This window comes from Astyanax mexicanus, chromosome 1, assembly GCF_023375975.1.
Source record: "Astyanax mexicanus isolate ESR-SI-001 chromosome 1, AstMex3_surface, whole genome shotgun sequence".
Lineage (NCBI taxonomy): Eukaryota > Metazoa > Chordata > Actinopteri > Characiformes > Acestrorhamphidae > Astyanax > Astyanax mexicanus.
The window spans coordinates 83,327,937-83,345,837 of record NC_064408.1 but is presented as its reverse complement, the minus strand read 5'-3'; the positions used below and the strand labels follow the sequence as shown (position 1 = coordinate 83,345,837).

The following is a 17,901-nucleotide window of genomic DNA, read 5'->3' as shown; positions in this document are numbered from 1 at the left end:
ATGAAATAAAACCCCAGGAAGTTTTCACTTCTTTTCACTTCTGGCAGATCAGAGGTATATAGCTGACAACTTTCCAATCACACACGTACATGTCATGTTTCGTACCCCACCCCCACCCCTGCATTTATAACAGAAATATTCTTTATATTTCTCTGCAATTCTGATCCAGATGGATTTAGTCCAGGATTTAGTTAGATTTTATAATATATTTATGTATCAGCCATATTATAACCAACTAAACAACTGTAGCTGCATATCTTAATTGAGGCTTTAGGAGAAATAATATTTATTATACTACAGTTAGTTCCGACCCTGCAATGTGATTGGCTGAGAGGCATTCTATGAGTGCCGTTATCAGCTGGTAATGCACTGTAACCAAAGCTCTCCATGTATTACTCCACCAATTACAGGTAACCTAGCAGCGATGCAACGCTTACAAGCCAAACAGCACACCTACAGACAGAGCAGTAATGGAACTATTTTAGCTCGTAGATCGGGTTTTCTTGTCCTCTTTAACTCCAAATCTTTCAATAAAAAGCGATAATGGAACTGTGGTATAATTCGTGCTATAACGTGTAATATTGGCACTGCTGTGATGCGGTCGTAGGCACGAGGCCACAGGCCAATTTTACACGTTAATAAGCACTTCCTCTTGTGTATTATTACTTAATTAGTAGATCGAATCTTATTACGTAAATAGTAATTGGTTTCAAATCAGTCTAGCAAGGACTGTTGTACTGAACTACAATATATGCTTTTGTAAGAGAAAAATATTTATTGTTTTTCTGTGACGTTGTCCAGGTAGATTTAGTTCCAGTGGTTACTTTTATTAAATTACTTCTTTATCGGCGTCGACAGATTGGTGCATGATACATATCAGATATCAGCATCAGCCCTCAATTTCCTCAAAATCAGTGCATTCCTACTGTGTACTAATTTTTTTATACACAGCTGGCCATCTGTTCCACCAGTGCTCTAGCTACAATACTCCATTCTCTGGTCATGCCTTGTCTTCACCCTTTTTGTGCTCTGGATTTTGTTGGGCTTGTTAGGGTGAACAAAAGTGTAGCTTCTAGAATCATTAGTTTTAATTTCCTCTGTTGTTTCAGGTGATTGTGTGCATGCGTGTGCGTGTATAAAGTGGTCTCTGAACAGGACTCAGGAGTAATCTATCATGAACGTTACTGCATTGCCTGTGTAATAAATGTCTGTAGTGCATTGCCTTCATTATGTCAGTAGGCTCTTCCTCCTTTTCCGCTCTGATTGATAGTCCCTGTTGTCCTGTAGCTTCACTCGCATAACTGGCAGCCGGCTGAAGACGGCAGAATTGTGACTGTTGTGCACTCGACACTGACAGATTTGCAGCGCTAGTTGAGGGTGTAGAAGCCGGCTGGGGATGAGCGGATATTTACTTGTCTGTGACGAGAATGAAAATGACCTTTCTCTTGCGCAGGCTACCTTAGAAGAACATGCATTTTCTAACACCAACAGAATTTCCCTTTTTCGGGCAAAACTTTTCACAGAGGGGGACGGCCTGCGGAGCAAACTGCCAGTCTTATTGTACTTGGCATCAGTTCTTGCTTTTGTTTGGCCCTCGCTGCAGCTTGAGAACCGATTCAAACGTAAGGGGAAACACAGACTCCAGATCTGTGCACTGCCTGCTGTTCCAGATGAAGTACATCCAAAACCTGCTGCAGACCGTGGACAAAAATCACATTATGGTGATTTAGGATTGCTGCAGTAAATACATTGAAAAATAAAAAAAAGGAATCAAACATTAATAGAAAAGATTGTGAACGGGGAATGTTTTATGACTTGACCCTTGGACGTTTATTTATTTTTTAAAACTAATATTGGGTTTAAATATTTATTCTTTTGTATTTAGTACTTTCTGTGTAGCATGATGTTAATATCTTGTAAAGCCAGTACACTTCTCAGACATGGCCACGTAGTGGATTTACACATTATTCAAAGAGGGCACGAAGATCAAACAGCTAAAGTGTGGATCTGTTTCTTTGTAATGTATCATGTACCAGTCAATGCCTGTTTAAAAAAAGTTACTGGTAGTTGGCCACTAATTCGGATCAGTTAGCTTGATCACTTGACTTAAAGGCCCAGTCCCATTTTTCTTTTGTGCCCCTATCCCTTGTTGTCGAGTGTAACCCTTTCCCTTGGAACAGATTTATAAGGGGAATCAGTGAAATCCTTCCTCTAAAAATTGGGACAATCCTTCATGCACATGATAAAGATAAAGCTCTAACAGAGGAGCGCTAAAGTTCAGTAACCTAGCTGCTGGTTATCTAGTTAACTTTAGGGCATCGGTTGTGCAGCATCTACTTATTATTGTCCATTCCTTAATTCCTCTGTGAAGTGGAAACTCGCTTTTATTAATTTTAATAACATTTTTTGTTCTCCTTTAAATGCTGCACTTTTTACTGCTTTTTACAGCTTGCTACTGAGACGGTCTATTGCATATATTTTTTATGCTTGTTATGAAGAAAATGCACATGAAAATTAAAGCTACACATTAAACTATTGTAGCAGTTATCATAATTTTTAACAAGGAAAATACTCAAATTTGTGAGGTTTTTTTGGTCGCCTGTGCCGCACCATCTTGCCAGTGATTCTTAACCTCTGTTTTGGAGAGTGCCTCTGAAAAACTTACTGGTCCACCTGTTTTTTTTTATTGCAGCCCAGATGCAAGAGTTTTATCACAGACGTCCCCCTGAGAAACTTAAAAGAGCAGCAAATGTTTATCAAAATGACTATATCCTTTAATTGACAGTTCTGCAGCTCTGTGCTACTATTTTTTCATTTCTGGTCCTGTGTTTTTGATCCTTTTATTGCATTTTGGTTCCTCTAGATTGTTTTTTTTTTTTTTTTTCTTACCGTGTGGTAGAACCCTTGGTGTTCTAGACGCCATGTTGAGCATGAAAGGGCCGCCTTACAAAGGTGCTCAAAATAATTCCACACCAAAACAGCTGTACAAACATGAAATAAATCATGAACTTACAGTGTGATGGCGTAATGTGTGCTTGAGAAAGCAGAGCTTCTCTGAGCTTTTCAAAAAAAAAAAAATCTTGTTTGACTGAAGTGTGAGTGTTTTTTTTTTTTTTTTCTTTTAACAATGTCCTGTATGTTGAATATCATGCGATGCTTTTTTTTTTATGAATATTTGTACGACTAACGCACACTCAGTAATGCATCTAAGTGATTGTTGGTTGCAGCCTTGTATTCTGCACACTGAAGGTATGATAATGGTTAAGGAACAATGTATTGTGCATCCCGAGCACAGAGCCAGAGGTTATCTCTCAGTGGCTCTGGGAATTGAAGGCAAGACAGCTGTCCTGTCTCTCTCAGATCAATGGCAGCGTGCCCTCTCGTGCCCCCTGGGAATTCTGGGATTACGGGGACTCAGAGAGGCGGAGCAGGGCGGCTGACAGCGCCAGAGCTTCTCCGTGTAATTGGCAGTGCTCCAGGGCCCTACCTCACTCTGGAAGGGTAAAATGCCAGCTTGTTAGGGGTTAGTGCTCAGAATAAGTGCAGCGCGGTGGAAAAAATATATAGCAAAATGGCAGCTTTCTCCAACCATCTCCTCAGTCTGCTTCATATATTTTTGGAACTCATGTATGACATCAAAAAATTACTTTTTTTCCCCACATTTCATGTCAAGGGAACAGGAAGAGATGCCAAAACCTGTGATTTCCTGCGAGACCCTGCGAGAAACCTCAGGCAGCTCGACGAGGTGGAGATTTCTGGCTGCATTTTGACAGCTGCAGCTCGAGTGGAAATCCCTGTTCTAATTGTGCCTGAAACGCTGCTTGGCAAAGTCCCACGCATTATAATAATATGCATATGATTTCAACACAAACACAGGCTTCAGTACACTTAAGGCCGCTCTCTGTGCTCTGAGCAATCCTGCAGATTGGAGTCACGTCTCCTACCCCTCGTAACTCTTGGGGAACAGGCACACCTCATTAAGATCCTGGCTCTCCGCTGATCCACTGGAGCTTCTGCCCCACGGCCGTCATGTGGAATATCCGTTCGGCACCACAGAAACTTGCTGACAAAGTAGCTGTCTCTGCTTGCGGCTCCAGCACCTCTCCCGCGGAGCTCAGCTAATCTAGATGTCTGCTCCAGTGAGGGAGACGGAAAGAAACGAATGAAGCGCTCAAAAGACCGAGCACCTTTCCGAATGCAATTTTGATTCTGTGAATAATGGCTAATTACAGGAATAGTTTGGGGAGGGAAGGCAAATGTGCACAGCTTCTCTCTTACCCCAAATCTAATCGATCTGTCAAGACGTGTTTGGTATCTGAATTTCTTAAAGGGAACAGGGGCGTTTGGGTACAGATATCTGGCCAGTATCAGAAAATACTGCATCAAATATGAAAGGAAATATTGAGCCCAATCCAATCCTGTACAGTATCTATCCTAAAATAGCACACATTCACTGTGTGATGTGATGTGGTTTTGGCTGTGGGTTCTTCCTGTGGGGTAGTAGTGCTTAAGCACGATGATAACCTACTTTCTGAGTTCTTTCTAAGATGTTCAGTTAAAAAATTGCTCATACTTGGCATTCATAACATGCAAAATATAAAAAATGTACTCATCTCACGACTTTCTATTATCAGCCTTATATGTGCCAATTTAGTGGTTTTGTAAAGGACAAGTCAGATACTACATCTGGTACTTTAGGGTATTCATCAAAGCTCTGTTCTTGGTCCCCTGCTTTTTATCATTTGTGCTTTGCCTTGGAAACATAACTCGTCATCATGGTCACAAAGGCCTTTTTGACGCTGACGACACTCAACGTACTTAAAACCACAGAACCTCTCCCACCATTTATATTGATTGGCCTTGAGTTAAAGTACTGGTTTAACACTAACTGTTTTCTAATGTTAAATGGTAAAAAGATTGAACTCGTGTTTGTTGGTATCAGGCCGCTCATGTCAACAAAATTGGATTCCGCATTTCTTGTCGATGACCGTACCAGACCATCGATAATGTCACTTGAACAGATGGTGTAAAGGCGGAGATATTATTTTCTAGACTCAAATATTTGTGGATCCTGCATTAAAGTATGGCCACTGTAGTAGTCTTGATCTGTTCTTTCAGTCCTTCCATCACTTCACAAATCCAATATGTTCTCTTTCACTCTTGTCCCACATTGGAGTTTATGGTGCATGCAGGTTAGACTATTGTCTCTTCTTCATGGTCTAAATTTCTCTCTGATAAGTAAAGTCAGAAATGAGACAAAGAGTTAAAGGAAGTAGATAGGGCAGTGACAGCTGTGGAAATTTGTCATAACACCTTGTTCCTCCTCCCAAAATTTGGTTATTTTATAACACATTTGGTACTGGTATCAAAACATGTCCATTAAAAAAATTCTTTAAACTTTAAAGCTCTGCATGGTTCCTATACTTATCTATTGGAACTATATTCAGTCTGTTAAGCCATCCCTAGGTTCAGACTGTCCACTACGGGTGGGCAATCATTCATTGTTGCATTTTAAGCCCACCTTAAAATTAAGATCTTTTTTTCACATGTACATGCACATTTTTTTCTCCCTCCTTTGCATTTTGTAAAGTGACCTTGAGTATGTGATAGATGTTATTTAGACATGGATGTTTACTGACTGACACTGTAAGGCTAATCTAAAAAAATTCTGCTTTTAATAAGTGTTGGATTTTTTTTTTTTACCATACCCTCCATCAAGTTAATGTGAGTTAATGAAAAGTTTGTATTAATGAAAAACTTTGAGTTAATGAAAAAAAAATTATTATTATTTTTTTTTTAAAGAAAGAAATGTTATTGTCAATTTCAGGTAACTACCCACGTCCAGCCAATTACGGTGGAGCTCCTGGCCCCAGCTACAGTGGCCCCGGGCCAGGCATGAGCCTGGGGATGAACGCTAGCAGCCCTATGCACGGGCAGGGCCCCGGGCAACCCTGTGGCTCCATGCCGGCTGGAAGAGGCCCCGGTCAGCCAGCAAGCGGTCGTCCGTACCCAGCAGGATCCAGCAGCGTGGCCCCTACCTCCCCGAATATGCCCCAGTCTGCTGGGCCTGGGATGGGTCCCCCTCCACCCACGGTTACCCGTAAACCTCACGAGACCGGACCTGCACCATGTCCACAGAACCCCCTCGCATCCGTCCAGGCCAGGTGAGCACAGCGTCTCTGATCTAATAGCTCTTCAGTAATGTGTATAATAAAGTAATATCATGTTTGATTTTATTGCTGCATGTGCTGTACGGACAAAAGTATTAGGACACCTGCTCATTCATTGTTTCTCCCTAAATAAAGGATATTAAACAGGAGTAGCTGTCTCTGTTGTCCCTGGAAGGCTGTGTACTAGATTTTGGATCATTGCTGTGAGAAGATGGGTGCATTTGATTGGCCCAACTTCCTAATTCATCGCAAAGTTTCATCATTCCATTGGAGCACCATCATTCCAGAGCTATGCTGCCCCACAATTTAGTGCTGTACAGTAAATCTGCCAGTGTTAAATCAGCACTGTTTGTGTAACTTTTATGTGTGTTAAAATCTAGCACAGTATTGGCATATATACTGGGTGGGTGGGCTTTCTACTCCTCTAGCCTACAACTGGAATTGGTCATGGGGCCAATTGGATATTGTTTATCTGCTCCAGAGAGTCCTGTTCTATTGGCAATACAATTCTACAGTGACTCCACAAGCTGTGTCAACAATGGAAGCAACAAAAGCTAAATCTATCCATTAGAAATGTTGTCCATAAACAGCTGGACATATAGTAGTGCTGTGCAGTATGACCAAAAATGTGTAGCACCGTATTTTTCAAGATTCTGCGTTTTTACAGTATATAACAGTATTTTTATTTGATCCTTTTATATATTTATTTTTTTATTTACTTATATGTTTATTTTTGCATGACTGTGATTTCATATAAGTTTGTGACTTATTGTACTGTAAGGAGTATATATAATATAAAACACTGATGCTTTAAATTAAGGCTTTGATTGCTATTGGTTTACTTTGTCATGCAAAATTACAGCAAAATAGCCAAAGAACGTAAACAATAGACCTTAAAATGAGATACAACAACAACTTTAACACAGCTTCATTTTTAAATAACTCCATAAACACTGTAAATGGACCTAAACTACTCAATCTTAAAGTATTTAAAATAGATATTTTTCCAAAGCTCTGAAGTCAGACACAAGTTTAATATCAATTTACAATGTTACTCCTGAGGCCATTGGAGGCATTACAGTAATAAAATCAGTTGTTTCATTAAAAAGTCCAGTTAACAAATGTACTCAGTTCAGTGTGGATTAAAATTATCCTTCAAGCAACAGTATTAATATATTAAAAGGCTATAGGTACTTCCTCGTATTGAGAGTTTTTGGGAGTTTTATCTCTTGTGATGAATAAATGATTCTGTACACACGACTGATTCTGGGCTTGTCTGGGGGATGAGAGAAACTTTTCTCCGATCTTTGGATCGATTGTGCAATTCCATTCTTCTCACTTTAGCTTGTTATGCTAGCTGGCTAGCATTATCTAGCAGGCTGTGTGCATACATGTATGAATTGGTATACCACCCAGCACTAACATATAGTGTATTTACATTTATTGTTTTGCCTTCATTATGTTTTGTATTGTTTTTAGCATTGCAATCATGAATAAACGCAATATATAGTTTTCGGGTCTACTTCAGTGTCCAGAGTAAAATGTAAATGTACTATACATGCTGACCTCTCTATTTCCACAAACAGTGTAACACTGCCTAAAATCAATGCAGTTAAAGATACTTGAAACCTGATTAGTGAGGCTGTTGTGCCCTTACCTCTGCTCCAGGCCTCCATATGCCAGGTCCCCTGTATACCTAGGACTATCTGGGCCAGGGGGGAGACCGGCCCCCTTCACTTCCTCACATTTTTCTCACCCGCATCATGTTCCATACGGCAGTGGCCTGGGTCAGCCTCAGTCCGAGCAGTTTGGGTAGGTGCAGCTGGCAAACCCCACTCTGTCCCGCTGCCTTAAACTTCTGCGCTGTTTAAAGCCCTCAGAGCTGCTGCAGCTGCTGCTGCCTCTAACACTAACTTTACACACATGCTTACATGCCATGGCATTACCCAGGATATTGCACATTACACCTTCATCACTCTAAAAGATCTGGCCTGGTTAATAAGCGTGTAAATGCCAGACCTCTGCATGACTTGCACTAAAGTTGTGTAAAATCATTTTTCACCAATATTTGATTTGATTGTGTTATTGGGTTAATTAATTTTGTTGCTAAAATATGTTATAAAACGCAGCTTGTTCTAACCTCGTCGTTTTACTCTGATGTATGCATGAATCAAATTATACTGGGTAGTTTTTGCTGAGGTAAACCAATGCAAAAGCATTGCATTAGATTAATTGAAATATTGAACATAGTTGAATAGTCAGAATGTCCACTATTGGCCTTTCTAGGCAGTTAAAAATCAAAAATTGACTTGTGTGTCTGTCTAAATCTAAATTGCCAGGTTGACTTGGAGGCTAATGTTACTAGCATATTGTATTTTATCTCTTAGATGTTTTTACTCTTTAGCAGAACAATAGTGAAATGGTAGGAATCAATGTTATTGTCCTTTATTGCTTGGAAATAATAATGTCAACAATGTCAGGCTAAAATATGTTAAAATATAGGAAAAGCCTTCGATTGGAAGGTATATTTTGTCAAACCTATTACCTTTAAACAAATCAAAGCTGTCAATTTAACCTTCTTGTCTATATTGTTGCGTTAAACAGACAGACACATTCTGAACACGTTTTCACCTCAGCTAAGGGAAATAGCCTTGTCACATCATATTTCACCTTATACATTTCACCTTTCCATTTAATAAAAACACATTTATTTGCTGAGACCAAGCAGAAACTTTACTAAAGAGTTTTGTTATTTTTCATTAAGTAAATATATACGTAAAGTGCAAAATGACCTTGAGTTTGTTGTTTATCTGCTTTTCTGCAACTCTTTCAGGGTGCTATCAGTGTTTTGCATTGCATTAATATATTTTACAGTGAGGGTCGTGTCTAGAGTGACTTTGATGAGTGTCAGATATGGTTTACTGATTCACCCCTAGTTTTAACATTGTATTTCAGAAATTGATAATTTCTGTTAAATCATTTTATAATCAATTATTTTTCAAATGAATACATTTACCACCCTTAGATAAATTTTCCACAGTTTAGCATTGTTGCGAAGATATTGTGATTGATATGATGCTGTTCTTATGTCTTTTGGGAGGGTGACCATGGGAAAGTCACCTTCAATCAATGGCCGTCTCTGATCTGGAAATGAATAAGCAAAGCAGAACAGTAACAACAAACTCCAGATGGTTTGTTTTGTGTGAAGTGGCTTTTTTCCTTAATACCTAAAATACGTAAAAAAAAAAAAAAAAATTGGATAGGACTCAATCTCAGGAGGCTCTGGAGAGAAATGATTGGTTCTCTTAAGCTTAAACTTAAACTCACATCCCTCCTAAGCTGATACTCAGTTTTATTAAAATAATTACTGAGAGCATAAGAAATATTTATTTAGATTGGTTGGAGGATAATATATTTTAATAATTAACAAAAAAAATGTAAATTAAATAACTGCTTTTGATAGGTGCTTTTAATTTATTGGCACACAAAAACCTCATATCTTCATATCTTTAAAAAAAGTCAGTGTAAAAATTTCATTTTTTCAGGTCATCTAATAAAAAAAAAAAAAAGTAAACTGGCAGATTAACTGTCAAAAAATGAAAGAAGAAATAAATGGAAAAAAGAAAGAAGAAGAATTTCATTTCAAAATCTGGTGTGGTCTTTTTCCTTTTTTTCCTTAGTTTATTTTTCTTTTTGGTGCGTGTGCTTCTAACTAAGTGTACTCACTGTTGTCACACTTTTTGTTACACTTCCTCACGGGTGCTAAACTCTGCTTACTTTCTGTGTAATCTGTGCAATAAAAGAATCTGAGTGCTCTGCTCGAATTAACCTTCTTTCTTTACAGTGCAGACTGACACTAACAGCTCACCTGTATGCTAATGATGCTCATGACTAACTTTATTAACAGGATTGTATACTGTTATATTAAATAGTCCTATGTTTGCTGTGTTTTCAGCTCTTTTTGATTTTTGTATCGGGGTGTACAGGTCAGGCGGGTACTCAGGAGGACCCTCTATGGGTGGAATGGGCCCTGGTGGCCTCTATAACCAGCCGCCGGGCAGCAACTCCAACAGGATGAGCCTGCAGGGTCCTGCATACAACGCCATGCCCTCTGGTGAGAACTCTGAGTGACACTGCACTTCTGACTGTCTCATCTTGTCAGTGACTTGCTGTTAAGTAGAGCTCCATTTGTGTGTAGCTTGTATGTTATAGGTAGGGGTGTAAAACTCACAATATTTTAATGTCGTGTCTCCAGGAAACAGTTGAGTGTGTCGTGTTTGATTTCCCATGTTAGAGTTCATAATGATTATTTTATTATTATTTTTATTTTGTTTTGTATAAATTAAATGAATTGACATTAGTTGTTCTAGACAATAACAACTACTTGTTTTTTTTTTATTTTTACATTTGAAACTTTAATTGTTTTTACCAAAAAATGGATTTTGATATAATATAATTATTTTTTAAAGAAAAAAAAAGTAAATGATTTCACAAATAAATCACAAAACAAATGTGATTGGTGTGGTATGTGGTGCTGCAGCTTATGTGCTTTATTAATTTTAAAACAGATTTAAATAAATAGAGTCGTTGGTGGTTTTGTTGTACTCTGTTATGAATCTGAATGTATCTTTTAAAACAATAAAAAACAATAAATTACAGTACACAGCAATTTGATTGACAGACACAAAAATACAGTTACAAAATACAGTTTCTCAAATATTTTGGAGCATAATACATAATACATGACTTTCTCTCTCTCTCTCTCTCTGTGTGTGTGTGTGTGTGTGTGTGTGTGTGTGATGTACAGGACCCATGGCCATGGGGGCAGGAGAAGGCATGCCGCCCACTGACCCGAAACAGAGAACTGAGCACAAAGAGGAGAGCAGCATGGCGAGCACAGAACAGCCTAAACCTAAGGTACACACACACTTCTCTCTCTGTTCCTCCGCTCTCAGGGTCTGTCCCTGTCGTGTACTCTTTCTTTCTGTCTTCCTCTGCTTGCTGTCACTCTTCAGTCATGTGATCACAGGTAACTGTAGCTTTAGAATAAAGTGATTCCAGCGTTATCCTCTGTGCTGCTGCCTGACTGCCCTTTCCTCTGACTTGTGGCTCAGCTTTGCTTTGCTCTCCTGCTCAACTAGAAAGCAGAACACACTGCAGACACACACTGCACGCACAAACCCTAAATTATACAGAGTTACACCAAGCTTTTTATTGCATTTTTACATTCAGTAATGGCCAGAAAATATTAGGCTTATTATTATAAATTATTGTAATGCGTTACTTTAAAAGCCATGCAGTTCAGTCAGCACTATTTTAAGCCCCTTCTTCATTTTCCTGAAAACCATCTGCCTTTAGCATGAGACAAAATACTTTACAAAACCAAACACATGACTTGACCTCCACAATGCAATACAATACTTGTGAAGGTTTAGATCTCCCTTTATTGTGCTTGTTTTGGACTTATTAGGACTTATTAATACATGTACCACTGGTGGTACGTGAAGTGTTCCAAGGTGGCACATCAGATGACCATAAAAAATGTTGTTTTTAACCTGTTTAGACCCAGTTTCTGAGGTCATACCATGGAAAACTCAATTCCCAATACAATTTCACTTCATGCTGTGCTCCAGCTCATCCCAAATCACCCATCTCAGTTGATGAGGTTTAGGTCAGGAGTTTGTAGAGGCCAAACCCTTTTTTGTTTGTTTGTTTGTTTACTACATAATCCCATGTGAGTCACTTAAATGGTTTGTCTTTAATGTCTTTAAAGTAAGACTACAGTGTAGAACATAAATTAAATAAAGAAATAATGAAAAAAAAACATTGAATGAAAAGGTGTGTCCAAACTTTTGACTGGTTCTGTAGGTACATAGTCCCTATTATTATTAAAAAACACAAACACAAAATAGAATATAGACACATAACTTACACTATACATACATCATTGCACAGTTTTTAATTTAGAGGGTATTAATGGATAAACTATGTAATATACAGATGTTGATCTTGCTATTAAATTTACTCATTGATATTTGAGAATCTAAATCTATGTGACAAGGTGAGATTGGAAGAAAATGTAGGTGAGAGCAGTGTGGCTAGTATAGGGTGCAGAGTCAGTATGTGGTAATGATGTGATATTATGTAGTGAGGCAGGTGAGGTGAGTTTTTAGGCATCTTGATCATTCTCACTGTAACATTGCAGTAATTATTAAAAAAAAGGAAAAATAGTTTTCCATTACACCTGAAGAAAGGAAAACACTATTGTTTATATATAAGACTGCATGGGCCACTGTTTAAAAGGGCAGTCTGACCATTACAGTTGGTAGTTTGGAGTTTGTGTAGAAGTTAGTTATTAAGAAAGAGAAAGTTACTCATTGCCTTCATTTCGTTGTGTCTGTGTTTGCCATTGTGCCTCGTTTGTTTTGACTGATTTAGTGCAGATCAGGATCAAGATGCGAAAATAACAACACTCTTCTTAGAACTCTGTTTACAATGCAGACTGCTTTGACACGCGTCCCTGTTTGCATTTTTTTACTCTCTCTCTTTTTTCGCATTTATTGTTTCGGGAAGTGTGCCGTGCTTGTCGTGAGAGTTGCTGCTTGATTCTGCGTCTTTTTGCAGGAGTTTCTTTACTTTGGTAGTGAACTGTGGGAGGGAGGCGTTGTGATCAGAGCAGGCTGAGGGAGACTGTCGCTTCAAATTGTTTTAAAGAAATTCCTCTCTTGTCTCTTTCCTTTCCTTTTGGGTTATTTAATGAGCATCCCCCTCACAAACACACGTACACACACACACACGCACCTCTGCATTGTGCAGGCTGTTGTCATGGTGACAGCTGGCGCAGTAGCGTGGCTTTGTTTTTGCCTGGCGCTCAGTGGAAAGTTGATGCTCCACCATGCAGAACCTCTGCTCCTGTGTAGCAAACTGCTGCTCAAACCGCACGCTGTTTGAATTGCTGTTAAATTTTCTTCCTTCGTCTCTCTCTCTCTCTCTCTCTCTCTCTCTCTCTCGCTCTCTCTCTCGCTCTGTTCGTTCTCGTGTCGTTTCGGAGCATGGCGGCGCAGGATAGCGTTTCAATAGCTCACAGTGGGAGCTGTTTGGAGGCTTCAGAACCGCTCTATAGTAGTAGTGGCAGAGTGAATAAGAGAGACGGAGAAAAAGAAGAAGAAGCTCTCACCTCTGCTCTCGTTTTCAAACTCGCTGGCTGGTGCTCTTGATGTAACACATAGTCGGAAAAAAGCACACTGCCTGGCTTTCAGTCACGTTCGAGCTGATTAACGATGATATGTGGAAACCCCAACGGATTCCTTTATGGAAACTTATTTATTCTATAATAGCACAAGACAACCTGTTCTTCTACTAAACTTTGAGTGGTGTTTTGTAGTCAGCAGCAAGTCTAAATAAGGAACTTTGGGCCTTTTTTAATTCTTTTATTTATAGGAAGATAAACTGAATTTGCCCTAATTGCATTGGTGAACAAAAATATTCCAATACTGGGACTAAAACAATTGTACACAATTTTCCACAACTTTCCACAGCCGAGATATGGAGGCTCAAACGTAAAGTTAATAGTAAACCAAATTGTAAAATACTTGCACGCTTCTCTCATTCCGTTCAAAATTAATTCAGCTCTTTATCGAGGTTCATACAGTGACATTCAGCTGCAAGTTTTGTTTGTTCATGTTGTCGCACTCTGCTCTAAACCACATCCACAAGACTGTGCCACCTTATTTTAGACCTGGATGCATATTGAGCACTATAGAAGAAGTGTATGCACCAGTGTTTACAGAATTTAGATTACAACTGACTGATTGCTCAGTTAGCCTTGTAACTTCAGTTACTGCCTATTTTTATATATTACAAGTAGAGATGGACCAATCAGTTTTTCAGCTTGATCAGCTGATATTGGGTTGGGCCAAATGCCACATTAATGCCTCATAGCCAGATGCCATGCAAACTTGGTACACATTCCCCTAATTACAGCACCCTGAAAGCAAACACTGGGAATCTAAACTGACTGTGAAACACAACGTTGCAGTGGCAATCTTATCTTCTGAATCACTAAATAAAATATAGGCCAACCGCATATTTTGTTTGATACATAGCCAATTGATCGTTCCATCTCTAATCACAAGCAATATGTCTCTGGCCAATACCACGTAAAGGAAATCTTAATTTAGCTTGTTTTTACACCTATAGTTTGTTTGCTGTAGCTCAAATCAGTTTGAGTTTGTAAGTTGGAGCGTTTCCTCCTGAAATGGTTTGAGTTCACACAGGAAAAAACATGTTCTCTCAGCTTATTGGTCAGAGCTGTCTGGAGTGGGAGCAGGAAAGTAAATACAGGAAGAAGGTCCTGTGTTTAGGACTAGGTGTTTTTCTCTGCTGTTTAACATAATGCAATGGCAGAAATGGCATCAGTTCACTGCTGTAGTAATTATCTGTGCTGTAAAGCAATGTAACATTTGTTAAGTATAGCTGATAGATGAAGTTCTGCCCTGAGTTTTGAGTTTTTGAGACTGAATCAAGACCACCTCCTCTCAGATGTTTTAGTCTGCATCTGAGTGTGAATGATAGAATGTTTGTTTGGGGATAAAATGCCTTAAACTTAAGAATTCATTGTGTGAAGGTGATGAACAACATGCACATTTCCTCAGAGCTGTTACTAGTAATGTCTTATAAGAACAGACAGTCTAAACAGTTTATAGTGCAGATTTCAGGTTTGTGAATATCTCTGCTAGTGTACGGTAAATCTTTAAGAGTATTTGTACTTTTTGGACCTGAACTTTTTTAAACATATTATTAGAATTAGGGTTTATCAAGAAATATCTAGGACAAATTTAGCTTCCAAACTTAAGAAAAACAAGCATGTTTATTTTCTTTGTTCTGTGCTGTACCTCAGCGATGGCTAGGTGGTGCTATTTGTGCTATTTCTTCTTCGAAAAGAGCATGGCTTGTGCATGCATGAGACAGCAAAAACTGAGATACAGTAAACTGGAGGAACTGAAATCCAGCTTCACTTTGGTTTCTCACCATGTGATCCTGTTTTGTGTGTGTGTGTGTGTGTGTGTGTGTGTGTTTGTGTGTGTGTGTATCCTTTTATTCTGGCTGACAGGACAGCTACAGCGCTCAGTGTGTGTCTCAGCCCCCCACCCCGTCCCCCCTCTCCCCCAGCCCTGCCAGCCTCTCCTCCAATCACGGAGACGACAGTGACAGCATTAGCAGCCCAGCCTGGCCAAAAACACCCACCAGCCCTGTGAGTGCCACAAGCACTTTAACTCTCTCACCCCTTTTTTCTGTCTCCCACTCGCTGTTCTTCTCCTCTTTCTCTCTCTCGTGCTTTAGAAGTGTTTATTTTCACTATATATTAAATGATTGTGTCGTCTGTGCTTGTGTTGTTTTGACTGTCTGTGTTAACACTGTGTGTCACAGTAAGAGATTTTCTCATTAAGAGGAAGATGAGGAGCTACAGTGCTGATTAGGAAAGTCAGCAGTGTTGTGTCTGGCTGGTTGCTTATATTTTCTTGAAGATGCTACCAGCATTTTATTTTTAATGTAAAATATATACTTTAAACTAGTGTTCTAGTTAAGTAGTTAAGTCTGACAATCACATCAAATTTTAGTACTGTAATTTTCGCACTATAAAGCACACTTAAAATCCTTTAATTAAAAAAATAAAAAAATGTCAAGTGCGTCTTATAATCCGGTGTCCTAATGTATGAATTCTACCAGTCAGGTTATAAAGAGCTGTGAAGCCTCTCTGCTGAAGTACAGCTTTAGAAGAGGAGTTTCAGTGAAGTTTCTCCAGCACCAAGACTGGAGCAATATAAGCATTAGCCGCTAAATGCGCTAAACGCTAACTCTTTGGGAACTCCGAAGTAAATATTATCAGCCTGTAGTCTGCTGCTAACCCCGGCTGGTGCTGCTGGAGTTAGCATTAGCCACTAACTACGCTAAGCGCTAGTTCTTTCGATGTTTTGATGAGGGGAGTATATCGGACTGTAGCCTGCACGTTTACCATGTTAAAACAAGCTACATGGGGCGAACCACTAGCTAATATTGCTCTGGCTTCACAAAACACTCAGGGTTCCTCAGTGTAGCGCTGTTGGGTGGCAGTTAGCTGCTAATTCTGCTGCACCCAGCCTTAGTGAAAATCTGGAAATCTAAGCTTACTGTAGGTACACCCAAATAAACCGTTTTCAGGAAAGAAATCTTTGTAGATTAACTTCCAGTGCTCGTTTGACGTGAATGATTTTTTTGAGAATTACAGTTTCGTTTACTTAGCTTAGCTTTGCTTAACATAGTTACACCCCCCCCCTCACCCCCCCCCCCCCACTGCAAACATCTGTTCTAATATAATCACATTAATGATGGTAAGAAATATAATAGTATCTAATAGATAGAATCCATCTGCAGTTCAGTGTAGTTCATACATTGTGTATGTGAGTGTGTAAGCGGGTGTGTGTATCTGAATGTGTGAATGTGTCTCTTCTGGATACATGATGTTCTTTTGTACCCCTGGTGTGTAGAAGCTCAGCTCAGCCACCATGACGAATGAGAAGATAGCGCGTCTGTATGAAATGGGCACAGAGCCAGAGCGGAAGACGTGGGTGGACCGCTACCTGGCCTTCATGGAGGAGAGAGGCACCCCTGTACCCAACCTGCCTGCTGTGGGGAAGAAGCCTCTGGACCTGTGCTGCCTTTACATGTGTGTGCGGGAGATCGGAGGGCTGGCGATGGTGAGTGCAACCAGTGCTGGCTTGATATAGTCTTGACGCTGTTATATAGTGCTTTTCCACTGCATGGTACCCATACACTTCTCTTTACTTTCCCTGGTTCCCTGGTTTCCCTGGTTCAACTACAAATAGTAGTTGGTGATGTTGCAACTCCTTCTGCCACCAATCCCAAGAATGGTTTACCACTTCAAAAGTCCCCAGAGTAAAGCCGCTATTGTGATTCAGATAAAACAAGCGTGATCAATACTGTAGCTTAGAGATTTTACAAAGTATGTGCTGGATGTCTGGTCATTTAAAATTTATTTAACATATACATAGTCATACACTGTAAAAATAGCAGTTAAAAGCTTTTGATGACTGCCTGATCACAGAAAAAAAAATGTAACAGATTAATAAGATAAAATGTTGAATGTAGAAGATTTCAAGTAATCAAATTTTTAGCTCAATGTGGCTCAGATCAGATTTTTTATGGCTGTGTGAACATGCCAAATCCGTTTTTTTTTTTTTTTAATTAGATCTGAGCCACTTCCATATGTAGTCCTAAATTGAATATGTGTCCGATCAATGGTCATGCGACATAATTCTAAACGATCGAATTGGAATTCATGCATCTTTTTTTTTTTTACGCACGTGCAGCTATAGCTGTAAAAACAGCAAAAGCAAACCGCCTGGCCTCTTTCACCTCCTCGACCTGAGCTTCAGTACTTCAGACCAGCTGTTTACTCTCCACTTCAGCAAAAGATGCTCCACATATGAGCTGCTAACGCATCCATTTCCCTTTATAAAACTTCGAATTGTCTTTTGAATATGAGCTTTTCTGTTGTTGGTGAAGAAGACAACGTTTATACACGCATCAGTGTGCGCATGTAAGACGTTTCAGGACCAGATTCATTTACATTACACACAGATACATGTCACTTACAGCCAAATCTGATCTGAGCAAAAAATTAGATTTGCTCGACATTGGACTCTTTACAGATTTTCTCTTTTTCCTCCAT

At 39.4% G+C, this 17,901-nt stretch overlaps 1 protein-coding gene across 1 annotated transcript in view; it reads left to right on the top strand.

The window, feature by feature from the left end:
• Window positions 1–17,901, top strand: part of arid1b (AT rich interactive domain 1B (SWI1-like)) — a 92,111-nt gene that overhangs the window by 63,927 nt on the left and 10,283 nt on the right. Inside the window, exons 9-14 of the mRNA XM_049484606.1 lie at window positions 5,828–6,164; window positions 7,839–7,982; window positions 10,157–10,284; window positions 10,978–11,087; window positions 15,283–15,423; window positions 16,697–16,906. Coding sequence (XP_049340563.1) covers window positions 5,828–6,164; window positions 7,839–7,982; window positions 10,157–10,284; window positions 10,978–11,087; window positions 15,283–15,423; window positions 16,697–16,906 — 1,070 coding nt within the window. The remainder of the gene's footprint in view (window positions 1–5,827; window positions 6,165–7,838; window positions 7,983–10,156; window positions 10,285–10,977; window positions 11,088–15,282; window positions 15,424–16,696; window positions 16,907–17,901) is intronic.